Below are 18,646 nucleotides of genomic sequence, written 5' to 3'. Positions count from 1 at the left end.
ACTTTTTTCGCGTGATTCTGTTAACCCTTTAAAAATAAATTCATGTTTCGAATGTACAGACTTGTATAATAAAAAACACGGAATTTTATACATGAAAACACATAATTTTATACCTGAAAACACATAATTTTTATAACTGAAAATTCCCATGTTTCGAATGTACATAATTATATAATAGAAAACACATAATTTTATACGTGAAAACACATAATCTTTTATAAAAAGATAAAAATCTCCTGTTTCGAATGTACAGAATTTTAAACCTGAAAACACATAATTTTATAACAGAATACAAAACGACGTCGCTTTGGGAGGCGCGGAGCGCACATAGTTGTGCGCCCTGGTGCACGGTACAACGATTGTTAGTTGATTATTTGGGCTAATTACTTTCCTTTTTATTGTTTTAATTGTCTTGCCCAACTAAAAATATTTTAATTGTTTTATATGTTCTGAAGCCCAATCCCATCCAATCGTTATATTGTGGAATCGTGTCTACTTTGCAAGGTGGACACGGCTCTATGTTCATAATTACTGAACTATATGTTCATAATTATAAATGTATATATTTATAATTTTTGAACTTCATATTCATAATTACTGAACTCTATATTCACAATTACAGAACTCTATGTTCATAATTACTGAAACTATATGTTCATAATTATAAAATTATATATTCATAATTTTTGAACTTCATATTCACAATTATTGAACCTCTATATTCATAATTACAGAACTATATGCTCATAATTATGTTCATAATTATAGAACTATATGTTCATAATTTTTGAACTATATATTCATAATTCATAAGAGCAAATTACACTTTTGATCCTATGACTATAGGGGCGTGTTAATTTCTGTACTTGACTTTCAAAACTAACAATTTAGTCCTGTAACTATGCAATTTTTAACACATTTTGTCCTCCGAACCAAATCACTGGTCAAATTTGGCTAGAAAAACGTAACCCATTTTTAATTAAATATAAGTGGGGGCAAAACGGTCCTTTCATATTCTTCTTCTCCCTTCGTTCTTCTTCCTTTGCAGCAATGCCAGGTGCTAGTTAACAAAAATGGGTCCAACAATTTGCAGCGATGCTGTATATGGTCGCCGGTGGTGCGAGCTTGCCAGAGGGCGGGGCCACGGCAGAGATGGCTTTGTTGGAAGCATAGTTAAGACCAAAAATCAGCATCCTCTGACCCTTGGAGAAGCCATGAGTGGTGAACAGCGGTGGATACATTGTCACCTTCAACTCATCTTAGCAGAATCATTCCTCAGCATTTCCAAACATTTGGCAACATGTAATCATATATATGATTTCTATTCCAATCCCCAAATTTCTATCTTATTGGCAACAGAGATTGAAATCTCAATTTTAGGCTTTTTTTTTTTTTTTAAATGAACCAATTAGGCTTTAAAATATTGCAATATGTAATACTAAGAAGAGATTTGAATAACCACATGAAGTGAAGAGCAAAAATGCTAATTTTATTGTGATGCTGCCAATATATCTCCAGGGCAAAAATGCCCCAAATTTCTCTGGTTCTTGCTACCGCAGAGGAAGACGATGGAGTTAGTGGATGACTGCAAAGTTGTTTTGTCAATTAGTTAAAAGAAACTTCATGCTGCTGCTTTGTGGTTGTGGATAAAATGTGCCGCCCAAGCCAACACGACATTTGGACGACAAAAATAAAAAAATCTGTATCAGTTCTTCCGTTTCCGGCCAGCGGTGCAAGGAAGAAGGAGGAAGTAACTCGAAAGGACCATTTTGCCCCCATGAATAAATAATTTTAAAACGTTTACGTTTTTCAAGTTAAATTTGGCCGGTAATTTGGTCGGAAAGACCAAATGTATTAGAAATTGTATAGTTAGAGGACTAAATTATTAATTTTAAAAGTCAAGTACCGAAATTAACACGTCCCCTATAGTCATAGGACCAAAAGTGTAATTTGCTCTAATTCATAGTTATATGTGTCTATTACAAGGTGGACACTGTTCCACAACATAATTTGCCTATTTAACTCAATCATTATTGGGTAGGATCATGTTTTGTATACTATAAAATAATGCACATTTAGTTCAAAAATAATGTACTTTTAGTATATTAAAAATGCACTTTGTATTGAGAGAAAATACATTATTTGAATACTAAAAGTACATTATTTTATATACATATATTCGGTACACAAATAATATACTTTTAATATATTAAAAATGTATTTTCTTTTTTGTTCCATACAATACTATGTTGAACCATGGTTCACACAATAATTTCCAAGATTGGAATTCAAGCTCATAACCCTTCAATAGTTATTGTGTGTAACGTGATCCACATAATTGTGTGTACCACAATTCAAAAACAACTCATTTTGCATAATTTGTTTTCACATTACTTGCTACAATATACATTTTTATAACTCATAATGTACATTATACACATAAATTACATTATTCTAACACAAAGTACATTATTTTAAACTATAATATACACAACAATAATTTGTCATATAACTTTGTGATTATAAATTTATATCCTTAACCATATCGGTTAAGGTTAGCCACAAATGCATCCTTTTATTGACCGGAGGGTTGTATTATTTTTGTTGAAACTGGAGTACTTAATTCATTCTAACACCTCATATGGCATAAATGGCAATGGCAATCAAGCTTTATTGATTGAGATAATCAACGTCGTTGATTTTCAAGTGTTGCAGAAAACAAAACAAAAATGCGGATAGCAATAAAAACCCCAAAAAACAGCAAAAGTTCCTTTATGCTCGCTCCAATATGCAACTCAACAGAACCATAAACTCAAAGGTCTGATATTTGCATCAACTTTTAAGCAGTTAAATCTTGGGTAGAGCAGTAGGAGGATCAGCAGGAATATCGGAGCTCGCCTGTAAAAGAGAAGATGGTGAGGGTACTAAACACAAACACACACACTATCATATAAGACTTGTAGAAATCAGGTAACATTCATATAGTACGAGAGGGGTGTCCAGGCCCCAACTGTAGAAGACACCTCTAAGCTTGTATAATACGAGAGGGGATTCGAACTCCCGACCTCTCTTAAGGGACAAGAGTGCACGGCCACTCATGCCAACCAAGCTGGTTTCATATAGTAGTTTCTTACCTCTAAATATTTTGATAACAATGTTTTGGTGCTGAAATTGAATCCTTCAATTGATTCTCCCTTCTTCCGGGATGCATTGAGTTGCTTTCTTACTTGTGTAGCTAATGACTGCATTTAATTCATTATACAACAACAAAGTTGGGATATTTAAAAGAAATATTTGGAAGCATATAAACTGAGTGAACCAAACTTGTACTTGATTGAACCATACCTTTCCTAGCTCCACACCCCATTGATCAAAAGAGTTGATACCCCATATAAACCCTTGCACAGCAACCCTATGTTCATAGATTGCCAACAACTGAAACATAGGAAGAGGAACAAAATAGGATTAGGCAAATGTAAATCTAAGAAACTACTAATTTAGTAACCACAAGTTCATAGGTGTCGCAAGCTGCAAGTACTAGGGGAACATAAAGATATCAAACCTGTCCAATATTATAAGCATTAAGAGATGGAAGGAGTATGCTTAGCGAAGGTCTGTTGCCTGAAAAAGTCTGGATAACAATGTCACTGTGAGATAGACTCATGTAACTTCACTACTGTGTGATAATTCGAATTGAAACTGAATACTATTATAAGGAATATCACCTTGTGAGAAACAAGATGTTGTGGAACATTCTCCTTCTGCAACTCTTCTTGGGTCTGAAAATATTTCAGGCATATAGGTTAAAAAAGAAAGGACTTTACGACAAGTCCACCAGCTACGCATGAAAAAGGACCCATATCTTACCTTCCCATAAGCTAGGGCATCTGGCTGTGCAAAGAAGTTCGACATGAGCTCATCATGGTTACTCACCACTTCACCTGGTGAGTTTCCAAAAAACAGCTGGTGAGTTCTAAACTTGGAAAGGGTTTAAAAGAAAAAGGAGTGCAGAAAGTTAAGATCAGATTTATACCTTTTAAGTATACAGGTTGCTGACTCTTCACAACACCAATAAAATCACAAGGAATAACACGACCCTGAAAATTAAGAAAGGTATGTTTAAAAACTTTAATGTTCTCACTGCATTGAAGCTTTTCTACAAATAGAAATTTCACATCAATTTTACCACAACAAAAGCAAGACTAATGGTTCAAGAAGAGAGCCTAAGCAGAAAAAATTTTAATGTTTCTGAAACAGACATCAAATTCATACCAGGACTTTTTTGCTGGTTTTGATACCGAATTGAAGAATATGTTCCATCTCAACTAAAACTTATGCAAATAGTGAGGCTACCCATTTCTTATTTTATATATATTATGTTCAACAGACTGAATCCCCACACGATAGCTTTGCCATAGTTTAGTTTTGTCATTAACTTCTTATAATTAGGTAACGAAATAAATTATGCAGAAGAACACATAAACACACCTGGTGAATTAATTGGTAAAAGCTGTGTTGGCCATTTGTCCCAGGTTCCCCAAAATCAATTTCACCAGTCTCATAAGGCAGAGGTACACCATCAATAGATACCCCTTTTCCATTACTCTCCATGCTAACCTGAATTCAGTCAAAATTTGAAGCAGTTAAGGACAAACATAAAATGTTAAAAACAAAATAAAAGCAATCAAAATAAAGCCTGAATTCGAACATGCCTGTTGAATATGTGGTGCAAGCTTTTCCAATGCTTGAGAATAAGGTAAAATAGCCTGAAATTGTCATATAAATATGTTTTTTTTTAAATTAACTCTTGATTGTCATGGCTTGTGCGATGAATAGTCTCACTAAAGTAACATAAACAATATAAGGCATATATAGCAGATAATGCACTTACTCTGGCAGGGTATCCAAGGAATGTGACATTCCAAACGCTCAACAAGCCTAAAAGCACCTACAAGAATGATGCAATGTCAAAAGAATTACTAATTAAATAAAATAAAGTACTCAAGGTATGCTAGACAGGATTTGCAAATGCAAATTCCATTGAAGAAATGCATCAAGTGCATAGGCACATACGGGTATATTCTTCTCAAAAGGTGTTGAACAAAAATGCTGATCAATACTTGAAGCTCCCTTTAGAAATCTTCACAAGAAAGAAAAGCAGAAGCATGTCAGGCAAGTAATAGCAATCCAACTAAAATAAAGAATAAAAATAAATTGAACTTCTGAGAGGCATCTATAAAGTAAAACATTCTACATTAAGCTTATACAAGTGCAACATATTGGAGAGGAGGATTATGATAAGAGAAAGACCCTATTATTTAGGAAGCATTTCGAAGAGAATTCTAACAGGTTCTCCATGAAACAGTAGCATGTTTCCACTGTGTAAGGAGTTTATAACTTAAAAACAATTTCCTAACTAGGCTTGTTGAACAAAAATCTGATTTACAAGGTACTAAGGTTCAGAGTAAACAATGCTCCTGGAAAACAGATGGAATGTTGAGATTTGGAAACATGTTGTGTTCCAGTAACACATTGAAAACAAAAAATGATTAAGCTTCGTCATGAGGATTTTATTCAGTTATGAGTACCAGAGCAACCTCTTGTACTACAAGTAACATTTCCTTTCCTAAGTGAGACCCATATGATGTGGGAGCCTAATGCACTAAGTTTGACTTTCATTAGAATTCATCATCATGAAATTCCTCCTAATCTCTGAATCACTTCAAAGGATTGCAATAAGCATCGTGGACAAAATCACTCCCCATACCATTTGCACAAATGTATTACGATGAAACCTTAAAAAATATAAGAAAATGTGATGCATGAATGAAAACTGCAAATTACTTCTCAACAATAGGGAACCCATATTGCAGAGCAAGAGGCAAAACTCCAACAGCACTGCAAACTACAAAATAAAATGTAGAAGTACAAATGCATTAAACTTCAAACAAAAAACTGTTCGAATTTCAAATTTATCAATATATTCTTTAAAAGCAAAGATACTTACCACTATAGCGGCCTCCCACCCAGTCCCAGAATGCAAAAGCATTATTAGGATCAATGCCAAATTTTTCTACGAGCTGCATTAAAGGGTGAATAAAGTGGGATAAAAAAGTCATGCTTTTGTGTTATAATAGTTGTTACATCTTTCAAATTTTTCTCAACAGTCTTAGACAATGATTTAGGCTGAAAGAAATCAAAGAAATCAAAGAAATAGTGTAATAGTCAAAGAAAGAACAGGGATTCAGTAAAATGTGTACCATGATACAACATATAATGCAATGAGCCAACAGTAAAGATAAAGAACTTAAAAGTTTCAAGTTGAAATGCTATTCTAGTATTCTCTTTTTTTTCTTCTGGTGAAAGAAAATGAAACTCTACTGTCAGAATCAAACCATACTCTTAACTATAAATATACCCCAATAAAAAAGAGACAGGAAAAAAGACATGCATACTTAATACTTAATAAAACGATTTCAGAAAGCAAGCCACATGTATAGAAGTATATAATCTGTAATAACCGTGGCCTAGTTCAGAGAGATTATCAAAATGAAAGAATAAAGAAGAAATTAACATACTGTAAGATTAGTGCTAACAGCAACCATATGCTTTGCAACAGCCTGAGGCCTAAAAAAAAGAAAAGAGCAATCAAATACTCGAACGAATATCTCTCTTTCTAAAATGTACTATAATATAAAAAAGTCCTCATAGAATATGATAATTGATATTTTGCTCAACATATCATACTGTAAAATTTCCATGACAATCCATTGTCAAGGATAGAGCATAATATTCACCATTTAACTATGGTTGAAGAAATCTGTTTATCTTGCCTCAACTTCTACATAGAACTTATTTCACTGTCCCTTCAGAAAGATGCTAATAATAGGCTTGCTGCTAGCAGTAGTGCATGCATACTTACTGCAGCAAATTACTCATTTTCAAGCTACAAATGTACAAAGAGTGAAATAAATATAGAAACAAATAAGTAAGTTTCATTGTTACACTCACCCCAAAGCAGATGAGATCCATTCCCTCATAGTCCTAGCGTTCAGCATAGTTTCAGCAGTCGTAAACGTCTTTGAGACCACCACAACTTTACAGACATGCAAGAAAGTAGGGCAATTATTAAAACTGTTATATATCAAGCTTTATAAGGTGAAAAGATAATTGACAAACCTAGGGTGGTTTCAGGATTTAAGCCTGTAATATTCCTGGCAATGTCAATTGGGTCGACATTTGCAAGACTGAAGCACATAAAGATATCAAGAATAAGGATATTGTAGTTGTTAAAGAACTTATTTTTGGGATCATCATAAACTGAAATGGAGTTCAAACAGAAAATAGGATAATAAGTCTTCAAATGGCTCAAATGTTTCGGTAATACTTACAAACGCAGTTGGCGCCCTTTTGCACATTCCATAGCCTCTGGTTCTGTGAACATTAAGCACTGATAACTTGTTACCATTTTTTACCTCTTTTTTGTTTTTTACTTTATATTTTTTGGGAAGGTGGGGAGAGGGGAGTTTTAAGCCTTAAAGAAGATAACAAAGTGAATTAAAATATAACCAGAAGAACAAACCAATGGAAATGAGATATCCCAGTTCATACCCGTTTGAAGGGCAGTGTGCACAAACAAAGGACCTAAGAAGCTGCCTCCTATACCAATAGCTACAACATCTTTCAATTCTTTCCCTGTGGCTCCAACCTACAAATATGTTTGTTTTCAATTTTTCAAAACCATTTTGAATTATCACTCAGAATGAGATCTTGATTGAAAACTGAGATTTACCCAAGCACCACTTCGAATTCTCTCAGAGAAGTTTTGGATCTTATCAAGAACTTGCCAGACATCTGGGACCACATTCTTCCCATCACTGTTTATGACTGCATCCCTGGAAGCACGCAGTGCTACATGAAGAACAGATCGATTCTCTGTGCTGTTTATCTTCAAAGATTAAATGACAAAAATGTCAATGCATACAAACATTATGATTGACAAACTATAAATTTCAATAACCTGACAATGAGATGATAAACTATTTAAGATTACTAAAATTACAATAGTGAACAGATGTTTGCCAGCAAGTTCAAGTTTCATCAAATTGAACCAAATTTAGTTCTTACTGAAGTCATCATTCTCTTGATCAGTAGCATGAAGAAAATTGTCTAATAACTACCTTCCCGCCTATAAGTGCTACCCAATAACACGAATATTATATATGTATCAATTAAAATTTGATCTTCAAGCACTCATAATTTAAGCCAAGACATTAATTTATAAACATAAACTGTCACTCACATGCTCCCCGCTGAACATCCGGTTAATCTTCTCCTTGAGATGTGCAGCCTGAAATCATCAAAAGGAAGAATGATAAATGATAATCAGAAAGCAGACAATAGCATTCAAAATTTTCCAAAACCGAAACTTCCAGACCAACCTCAGCCAGACTCAAGAGCTTTTTAATGGTCTCAAGAGTAGCCCGCTGCCTTGAATAGTCCAACAAAATCCCATCGAACTCCCTAAACACATAAACCACCTCACAATCGAAACCATCGTCCAGGAAATCAAACGGAAACTGGAGTGAAAAATTGAAAGATACGAGACAAGAATTCATTCATACACCATCATGGACTTGCAGCGATCCGCATCGCTCATCAGGTTGCGCAAATGAGTACTGTTGATCTCATCAATATGTCCCTGCATTATTCAACGTCAACATTTCACATCGCACGCAGCAGCTAACAGCAGCAATTGTTCAGGAAAAATAATTTTAAATATAAAATAAATTTAGCGAAAATTACATACTTTCAGGTCCTTCCATGGCTGCGATTCGCAGATTAGAGTGGAGGACGCCATCTCCAGCTATTTCAAAATGAAGATGTCGGAGAAGAGAGATGATCGAACAAGATTTGGGGTATGTTAGCAAGATAGACTAACTCCTCGGCACCTATAAAAGCATAAATAATTAAATATAAAGATAAAATGTGTAGGGACACGCGAACGTTCCATACTTGGGATGATTCTGCGTGCGCCACGGTAGGCAATAGACGCAGGTTTTGGTGACAACTTTTTTGTTTTGTTTTTGTTTTATTTTTTGAATGATGCTGTCTCTATTACATTGTAAGTATCTCTATTACATTATAGCATATGTTCAAATATATTTTCTCAAATCTAATTAAGCACAAGTCAACAACGTTTTCACTAAGGCTCGATATCATGACCTCTCACATACGAGAGGTCATCATCTGAGTACGAGATGTTTGACTTATTTTATTTTTTAATCTCTCTTTGATTAAATAAGAACGTTCCTTTCAATAATAATAATAATAATAACCTACTGAATGATAAAAAGTCAATATCGCCCTCATAGAACTCGAAAACCAAATTTCTTATAGATTAAACTTATATATTTACCTCAATTTTCTCTTTTCATTCATTATTTCTCTCCAATCCATGGGCAATTGAGATAAAACACTTATTTTTCATGTGTCCCAAAAAAAAAAAAAATTGAACATATCATGTTCCTTTAATGTGGAGAGAAAATATTTAAAGGAACGATAAAAATTGAGATGAATTTACAAGTTTAATTTAACTTTGAGAAATTATAAGTTTTGAAAATTAAATTAGTCGTTGTAACTAATGTTTCTGGAGTTTTTTACACTTTTAGTCCCACGACTATAGTGGCACTGGCAGAATTGATCCACGACTTTTGAACCTTGCAATTTTAGTCCACGACTATTGATCTTTTTGCAAAAATGGTCCTTCCGGCCACTTTTCCGTCAAAATTTCACCGGAAAAAAAAATTCTCTATTTTTAGCTGGGTTAAATGCGGCGGCGGAGTACATGTACCAGTCCAAAGTTGTTGCCGGATAACTCAACTAGCCCGGGGAACGCCACGGCTGCTCCGCTACTTACTGACAGCCCTGCCTGCTCCAGGAACTCCGCCGTCTGGGACAGTAGTATGTAGCCCAGTAATATTGTATGTAGTCAAATATCAATTTTTTTCTTTTAATTTGTTGAGATAAGTAAAATGTCAATTTTAACCCGGCTAAAAATGAAGAATATTTTTTTTCCGGTGAAATTTTGACGGAAAAGTGGCCGGAAGGATCATTTTTGCAAAAAAATCAATAGTCGTGGACTAAAATTGCAAGGTTCAAAAGTCGTAGATCAATTATGCCGGTGTCACTATAGTCGTGGGACTAAAAGTGCAAAAAACTCAATGTTTCTGTTTCGATCGAGTTAATGAGGGGAGGGGGAAAGGGAAATAAAATGTCATGTTACTGACCGTTTAGCAATCAAAACTAGAGGCACTAAATCAACTATTTTTCTATATTGAAAATACAATAATTAAGCATAAATTTTAATACTTTAATAAGTATTGTTAAATATGTCTACATAACTGAGTAATATGAATGTCATGTCATTTAATGTTTTTTTCTCCTCTTAAATTTTCTCTTCCACCACAAAGGGATGAATTAGAAGGAAAAATAATAAGAGGTATCTAACATTACTTTTTAATAAGTACTCCATAAAAACACATTTTTGTTTATATATTTTTTTGAATAGTATCACACAACATGATAGTTGGTCATTTTTATCTATATCTATATATAATAATGTAAAGATCAAATAAACATTTTATATCACTACAAGGTATTAATAATTAATAAAGAGTTAATTACCGAAATAGTCCCTTGACTAGAGCGAAATTATCAATTTGGTCCTTGACTATTTTTTTTAACCAATTAAGTCCCTCAACTTTAAAAACTTAACCAATTTGATCCTCCGTTTGTTTGACCGTTAGTCAACCGTTAACTTAGGACCAAATTGGTAATTTCGCTATAGTCAAGGGACCATTTTGGTAATTAACTTTAGGGGTGGGCAAATCGGTTTAGTTTTCTCGAACTGGACGAACTAATTTGGTACGGTAATATACCGAACAACCGAACAGTATTGGATTCTTGTATACCGAACGGTTTGATAAAAAACCGATCCGAATTGTTCGGTAAAAAATTGAATTGATGAACCAAATACCGTTTGATTATTTTAATAATAATAATAATAATAATAATAAATAAATAAATAAAAAGTAAATCCAAGTCCCTTACTGCCTTGTTCTGTCGTTCAGTTCATATTCTCACGGGTATCTCTCGTAAATCTTTTATTTGATTTCTTTATGGGTTGTTATCAAAAGTTCTATATTATGTGTTATATGGTGTTTACATAGTCCATATCCAAAGACTAATATATAACAAAATAGCAATCCAAAGTTCAAACGGTATTCGGTTCGGTTCGGTTTTTACCGAACAAATTCAGTTCGGTTCAAGTTTTTACCGAACCGTTCCGTATACAAGAATCTATTACCATTCGATTGTTCGGTATATTACCGAATCTAACTAGTTTGGTACGGTCCGGTTCGAGAAAACTGAACCGAATTGTCCATCCTTAAAGTTAATTATCAAAATGGTCCCTTGACTATAGCAAATTACCAATTTGGTCCCAAGTTAACGGTTGACTAACGGTCAAACAAACGGAGGACCAAATTAGTTAAAAATTTTAAAATTGAGGAACTTAATTGGTCAAAAAAAAATAGTCAAGAACCAAATTGGTAATTTCATTATAGTCAAGAGACCATTTCGGTAATTAACTCATTAATAAATAACTCAAAGAAAAATTGGAATACTTCTAGTGGCACGCATGAATTGACATTATGTAATGTATGTATGCGTAAAGTAGTTGACATTTTCAAAAATATATTATTTTTAAAAAGAGTTAATACCCTGGTCCCTCGATTATTAGGTAATGCGCAATTTAGTTCTAATTTATTAAAAGTACCCAATTTAGTTCTCTAACTTGTAAAATCATATTCAATTTGATCCTCTGTTACAATTCTCATCCATCCACCGTTATAGAGTGGGGCAAAAACATCATTTTCAATAGTCGAGAGACTAAAATGGGTATTAACTATTATTATCTAATAATCGAGGGACCAAAATATATATATATATATATATATATATATATATATATATATATATATATATATATATATGAAAATTTCCTATAAATTTGTAATGTGGTTATGGTATTGCTTTTGTATATTTTCTTATGGATTTATTATTATATGTATTATTTTAATTGTATAATAATAATAATAATAATAATAATAATAATAATAATAGTAGTAGTAGTTAATACTCATTTTGGTTCCTCAGCTCGATTATTAAATAATAATAGTTAATACCCATTTTGGTCATTCGACTATTAAAAGGGACATTTTTGCCCCTCTCTATACCTGTGGATGGATGACAATTGTAATGGAGGACCAAATTGGGTATGATTTTACAAGTTAGAGGACTAAATTAGGTACTTTTAATGGGTTGGGACTAAACTGCGCATTACCTAATAGTTGAGGGACCAAAATGGGTATTAACTCTAAAATAAACCTATAGAATTAGGTTCTAGTGCGGTTGGCAGCCCCAGGTGCGATTGTGCGGTTAAATCTAAGCCATTGATCTTGCTTAAATCAATGTCCAATATTACCAAAATTTTAAAAAAAAACAAAAAAAAAAAAACAAAAAACAAAAAAACAAAAAACAAAAAACAAAATCGCGGTGAAAATTTGGTAATTTTTGCATCTAGCTCAAATTTAAGGTGTGTGGGTTTTGTGTTTAATGTGCGTGAGTTTTGTGCTTAAGGTGCGTGGGGTTTGTGCTTAAGGTGTGTGGGTTAATTGTGTCCTTAATGTGAGTAGTTGTTGAAACTTAAGGTGCGTGAGGTTTGTGCTTAAGGTGCATGGGTTGTGTACTTAATGTGAGTAGTTGAAACTTAAGGTGGGTGAGTTTTGTTCTTAAGGTGCGTGAGTTTTGCGCTTAAGGTGCGTGAGTTGTGTGCTTAAGGTGCGTGATTCGAATGCTTAAGGTGCGTCAGTTTATAAACTGAAGGTCCACGATATTAATACTTAAGGTGCGTCATTTTAACACTTAAGGTGCGTTATTCTAACACTTAAAGTGCATGTTTCTATCACTTAAGGTGCGCCGTTTTTAGCTTATGCTTCTTTCTTCCAAACACGCGTTTTTTTTTTAATTTTCATTGATTTGAACCGTTGATATGAATTTGATCAACAGCTCAAATCTAACCGCACAACCGCACGAAAAGCTATACACGCACCTGAACCATTCTATATATATATATATATATATATGCACACACACATAGTGGGTCGGGTAGGGTTCTAAGCGAATTTTGTACATAGAACCCGAATCCAACTTGACCCACAACGGGTTTACTTTTTTAAGATCCACCACCCATTATCACCCCAAAAAACTCGACCCATGCGGGGGTGGATTCAGATGGATATCCACGGGGCGGATTGAAATTGTCATCTCTAGGTGTTAGTAGTGGTGGTGTGGTGGCGATGGTGGTGTGGTAGCGGTGGCGGTGGTATTGGTGGTAGTTGTTGTGGTGATGGTGTGGTAGTGGTGTACTAGTGGTGGTGGTGGTGGTGTGGTAGTGGTATTGGTGGTGATGGGGTGATTGTGGTGGTGGTGATGTTGTGGTTGTGTTGTGTTGTGTTGTGGTGTGGTGGTGCTGGTGGTGGTTGTGATTTTGGTAGTTTGGTGGTGGTAATAATAATAATCTGGAAACTAACTTAAAAAAGAATAGTGGGGAGAGAGATGGAAAATAAAGAATCGAGCAAATGTTTTCGGACTAAAAATCTAAGAAAACATTTTCTTCCAAATTGAGTTTTTTATTTTTTTTATTTTTTTTTATTTTTTTTTTGACGAGGATAAATATTTTCATTTGACTTCATTTTCTTTGAGTACCCAAACACTGAAAAATTCAGAAAATGACTTCTATAAGTTATATTTTTAGGTTTCCAAATGAATCCTAAATGTAATTTCAAAAATATCTATAATCTAAATAAATCTAAGATTTAAATATAAAGTATTAATATTGGGTACCTATTTTGGTGCATCACGCATAGAAAATACTAGTACTAATAATACGCGGGAAAGTAGATATTAGTAGGGGTGTTAGCGAACAGAGCTTTCGATAAACTACTCGTGTTCGTGTTTAGTAAGCATTCGTTTAGGTTCGTTTATTAAGGTAAACGAACATTAACAAACAAAATTTAGAACTCGGTTTATAAACGAACAGAGTCTGAACAGTTGTAAGCTCGTTTGCTAAGAGATCGCGAACAAGCTCGTTTGTGTTCATTTAATAATGTTCGTGAATAAGCTCGTTTGTTTTCGTTTAATATTTGTTTGTATTCTCTTTGTAGTTATGTTACTTGTTTGGTTATTTTTCGTGAACATATATTATTTATTGTTCATGAACGAATTGTGATAATAAACATATTCATATGTTTGGTTATTAAGTATTCACGAACGTGAAGGGACATGTTTGTGAACGTGCAGTGTTCGTGAACGTTAACAAACACTAATTAATGTTTAACAAACGAACACGAATATGATTTTAAAAAATCTTAACAAACGAACACGAACATGAACACTTCAAAAATCTTAACAAATGAACACGAACAACCTTTGTTCGTTTATGTTCAGTTGAATCGGTTCATTAGATTAGAGACTAAGGTGGTATATAGGGCATTGTAGCTTTCAACTGATTTGAAGAGGGAAGAAACAACGGCATATATATATATATTCCCATTTGCGACTTTCCCTTGACAGCTGCATATTTCTATGTGCTACCTATTCTTTGCCAATCGTTATACCTTACACCACGGCGCACATAGCACTGTGCATCGCGCGCCTCCCAAAACGACGTCGTTTTGAGGTCGTTTTGGGAGGCGCGGTAGGAAGTTACTGGGATTATATGTATTTGTTCACACAGTTATGTGTATTTGTTCATACAGTTATGTGTATTGGTTCATACAGTTATGTACATTTTTTATACAATTATGTACATCCGAATCAGAAAATTTGTGTGTATTATGTTAATAGTTGATGTGTATTATGTTAAAAGTTTATGTTTATTATGTATTATGTTAGATTATGTTTATTATCTTTTAAAAAGAGTATGTATATTTTGTTATATAATTATGTACATTTATGTATACAATTATGTGTATTTTAGTATAACATTATGTACATTCTTGAACAGTGGGTTTTTTTTTTTTTAAAGAAAAAACTACTGCCATTCACAGAGGCGGAAAATTAAAAAAAAAATAAAATAAAATTAAAACGACGTCGTTTTGCATCTGGGCGCATAGTGCAACGCGCGCCGTGATGTAGGATATAAATTGTCATTCTTTGTTGCTTCGGCCTGTGTGATTTTAATGCTGCGTTGCCTTAAATTTAATGAACTTTTAAAAGATTAAACTAGAGATGGCTCCCATGAACAAAAAAGATAACATTACCCCCAATTAGAGAATTTTGTTTACTATATATGGATTCTTTTTCCCCATTTTCATTCTTATTTTTAAAAATTTTATTTATTATTTATTTTCATTGAGAAGGTTTTAAACAAGTTTTTATGAAATTTCATTCATCATTTTCCAAAATTCCCAGTCCATTTTTTTTATATTTCCAAAATTTGCTCCTTTGGTAGAGAAGACTGGATGGATGTTCCGGTGCTCCATTGTTTTCCAGATAAACTCTTAGAACATTCTCATTAATTGTAATTTTTTGAAAGTTTTTGTCAGGTTACATGAGAGAGAGGGGAGAGAAGGATTGAAAAAGATGAAAAAAAAAAAAAGAAAAAAAAAAGAGAAAGAAAACCTGTTGTCAGAAACAAAAAAAATTATGCAATAAAGTGCCTAGCACCCCTTGCGCACTAGGAAAGATTATTTTAAGAGTTAATATCCAAAATCGTCCTCGACTATAGTGGTTTTTCTCAATTTCGTTCTAAACGACTTTGGTGACCTAATATCGTCTCAAACTTTTGTGTTTTGCTCAATTTAGTCCTCCATTTGTTATTCCGTCAAATTGGTGTTAAATAAAGGGACAATTCAGTAATGTCAATATTGATCTCTCTTTACTTTCAACTTGTGAAGTGCGAAATTCCCCTTTCTTGTACTAATTACACCCAGAATTACTCTCGAACCTGCAAATCAAATTTTATATTCGCAATTTTAGGAGTAATTCTGGGAGTAATTCGTAAAAAAAAAAAAAGAGATTTCGCAGTTCACATGTCTATGAGTAAAGAGATGCCAATATTAAAATTACTGAATTGTCTATTTATTTAACACCAAATGGACAGAATAACAAATGAGGGACTAAATTGAGCAAAAACACAAAAGTCTGGGACTAAATTGAGCGAAACACAAAAGTCTGGGACGATATTAGGTCACCAAAGTTGTTTAGGATAAAATTGAGAAAAACCACTATAGTCGAGGATGATTTTGGGTATTAACTCATTATTTTAATTTGTATCACTATGAGACCACAAAACTATCAACTTTTTTAAAAGTTTGTTTTTTCTCTTTCCTCCCATCCTTTCTCTCCCCTCCAACTCACCACCTTTCTCCACCTCATCCCAAAAGAAAAAAAAAAAAAAAAAAAAAAAAAAAAAAAAAAAAAAAAAAACCACATGACGTTGCTCTAATCTCAAGCTATTTACGTACAACTCTGCAATTCTTTATCATTTTAAAAGTAGGCTCTAATGTCATATCATAACATTTGCAAATCGACCCTATTTTTTCTTTATCATTGAAATTCTAACTCAATTTCAAAATATAAGATGATGATGAGGGAAAATGAAAGTTTTAGTCCATTAGTTATGCTTAAATTGTAGACTCAATTCATAAATTATTGCTCTACACAATTTTTTCTCTTTAATTATGTTGAAAGTGGTTATTTCAATCCATTACCTATAAATTTAATTTTGTCTCTCTCTCTTTATATTACAAGCATTTACATTCAATCTTTGTGTTTTTTTTTTGTCACACCACGAGGTATTTTGAGCAGACTCTAAGAGACACCTTTAAGCTAATACCGTACTCACACTAATCCCCGTTCACACCGAGGCGGTCCAATTAAAGAACAAATTAAAGTACTGGACAGATTGATTTTTTCATACGAGACGGAATCCAAACTAGAGGTTCAAACTCTCGACATCTCTTAAAGAATAAGAATGCACGACTAGTCACGCCAACCAAGCTAGCTAGTTATTTACCTTCAATCTTCAATACAACCAAACTTAAAATTTGTGCTTAATATTTAAAAATTCTTTTTAAATATTAGTGGTTTTGGTTTTGCTTTGGAGTTTGCCAATGGTGTAGGCTATCTCCCACTTATCCCTTTGTAAAGCTTGAGTGGCGGTGGAAAGTGGTTTAAGTGTGTGGAAACCCTATTAGTGGCTTTGAGGTTCCCAAAGCCAACTCGGTCCTTGTTATTGTTTTTGTTATTCCACCTTTTTTTGTTGTTTCTATGATATGTCTCCTTTTTGTCTTTATCACAAGATGAGTCTTCTTCTTTACTTTTGGTGGGTGCTGTTGTTCTGTTTTCGTCAACAATGGAAGTTGGATATGTTCTTAGAGATGAAAATAAAGCCTTCATTGTAGCCAAAGGAGTTCAGTGGAAAGGAATTTTCTTACCGAGGGAAGCTGAAGTTGTGGCGATTAGAGAAGATCTTGTTGAATCAAACTCTCTACTAGTAGGTCAAGACTTGTACTTAGTCAGTGCACCTTCTTATTTTCATCTTAATATTAGAGATATCAAAAACTTAGTGGGCATTTTCTCCCATGTAAGTTTATTTTTCATTAAACAATTTGCGATATAGACAACTCGTATAATTATTAGGCAGTCTGTTTCTATGTCATATTGTATGGAGTAATGATTTTCTAACTCTCTGTATGTATCTCAAAACTGTAAGATAAAAATCACATACATTATTTTTTGATGGTGTCAAATCTACTATAAAGTATAATTTAGAGTGTTTGTAGATGTACATATAAAGAGTTCAGACTATGAATATTATTATTATTATTATTATTATTATTATTATTATTATTATTATTTTTAAAATAAAAGAGCTAATTCATTAATCATACGTTCCAAACCTTTATGCATGCACCTCCGTACAAGTGCTGCCAGCTTATGTTGTGGCGAGACGAAGGGACGGAAGGAGTCGGTTCTTGAAAAGTTTACAATAAGATCGATGGAATGATAAAACATTTTTACAATCAGACATTGAAACAAATTTTCAATGCTACACGAAACTTGAATCTCTGACAGTTTTTCAAGATTGAAGCTGAATTTGTTTGGAGAACCTGAAACTTCTTTGATATTGTTAATGATCTTGCTACCCAAGTTTAACTCTATTGCGGCTCTTACAATATCTCCATTCATCTGAACTGCATATCAATGTTCAGATCTTCTTCGGTGCTCGGGATGAAGCAAACATACTCCATTATCAGATAAATTGGTTCACTTTATGAAAAAAGAACTCGCAAAATAAACGAGAGGTAAACTCGCTAAAGACACGAGAGGAAATAACTCGCAAACGAAATGAGAGAAAATAACTTTAACAAAACAACAGATGAAAATCAAATCTAAAACAGGCAAATCAAATCTTAAATACCAAACCACTAACCAATATATATATATATATATATATATATATATATATATATATATATATATATATATATATATATATATATATATATATATATAT

At 33.3% G+C, this 18,646-nt stretch overlaps 1 protein-coding gene across 2 annotated transcripts; it reads right to left on the bottom strand.

Moving 5' to 3' along the window:
• Nucleotides 1–2,642: 2,642 nt before the first annotated feature.
• On the bottom strand, nucleotides 2,643–8,965 carry LOC109179643 (glucose-6-phosphate isomerase, cytosolic). Of its 2 annotated transcripts, XM_019329135.1 has the most exons (23): nucleotides 8,810–8,964; nucleotides 8,625–8,701; nucleotides 8,442–8,523; nucleotides 8,303–8,350; nucleotides 7,793–7,948; nucleotides 7,612–7,708; nucleotides 7,392–7,434; nucleotides 7,180–7,247; nucleotides 7,012–7,096; nucleotides 6,579–6,627; nucleotides 6,008–6,080; nucleotides 5,845–5,905; nucleotides 5,074–5,140; nucleotides 4,892–4,948; nucleotides 4,713–4,766; nucleotides 4,489–4,617; nucleotides 4,034–4,097; nucleotides 3,868–3,941; nucleotides 3,726–3,779; nucleotides 3,563–3,631; nucleotides 3,346–3,435; nucleotides 3,135–3,242; nucleotides 2,643–2,898 (listed from the first exon to the last, which is right to left on the bottom strand). In XM_019329135.1, exons 1-23 carry the CDS (start codon nucleotides 8,858–8,860, stop codon nucleotides 2,848–2,850), a joined length of 1,707 nt encoding a protein of 568 aa, XP_019184680.1. In that variant the 5' UTR covers nucleotides 8,861–8,964; the 3' UTR covers nucleotides 2,643–2,847. The 2 variants fall into 2 exon arrangements, with proteins under 2 accessions (XP_019184680.1, XP_019184681.1); XM_019329136.1 differs by lacking the exons at nucleotides 2,643–2,898; nucleotides 3,135–3,242; nucleotides 3,346–3,435 and having other exon boundaries at nucleotides 3,626–3,647; nucleotides 8,810–8,965.
• Nucleotides 8,966–18,646: the final 9,681 nt, after the last annotated feature.

The sequence above is a fragment of the Ipomoea nil genome, unplaced genomic scaffold (genome assembly GCF_001879475.1).
Source record: "Ipomoea nil cultivar Tokyo-kokei standard unplaced genomic scaffold, Asagao_1.1 scaffold0937, whole genome shotgun sequence".
In the NCBI taxonomy this organism is placed as follows: domain Eukaryota; kingdom Viridiplantae; phylum Streptophyta; class Magnoliopsida; order Solanales; family Convolvulaceae; genus Ipomoea; species Ipomoea nil.
The sequence above is the reverse complement of the archived record's forward strand: the minus strand, read 5'-3'. Positions and strand labels throughout refer to the sequence as shown.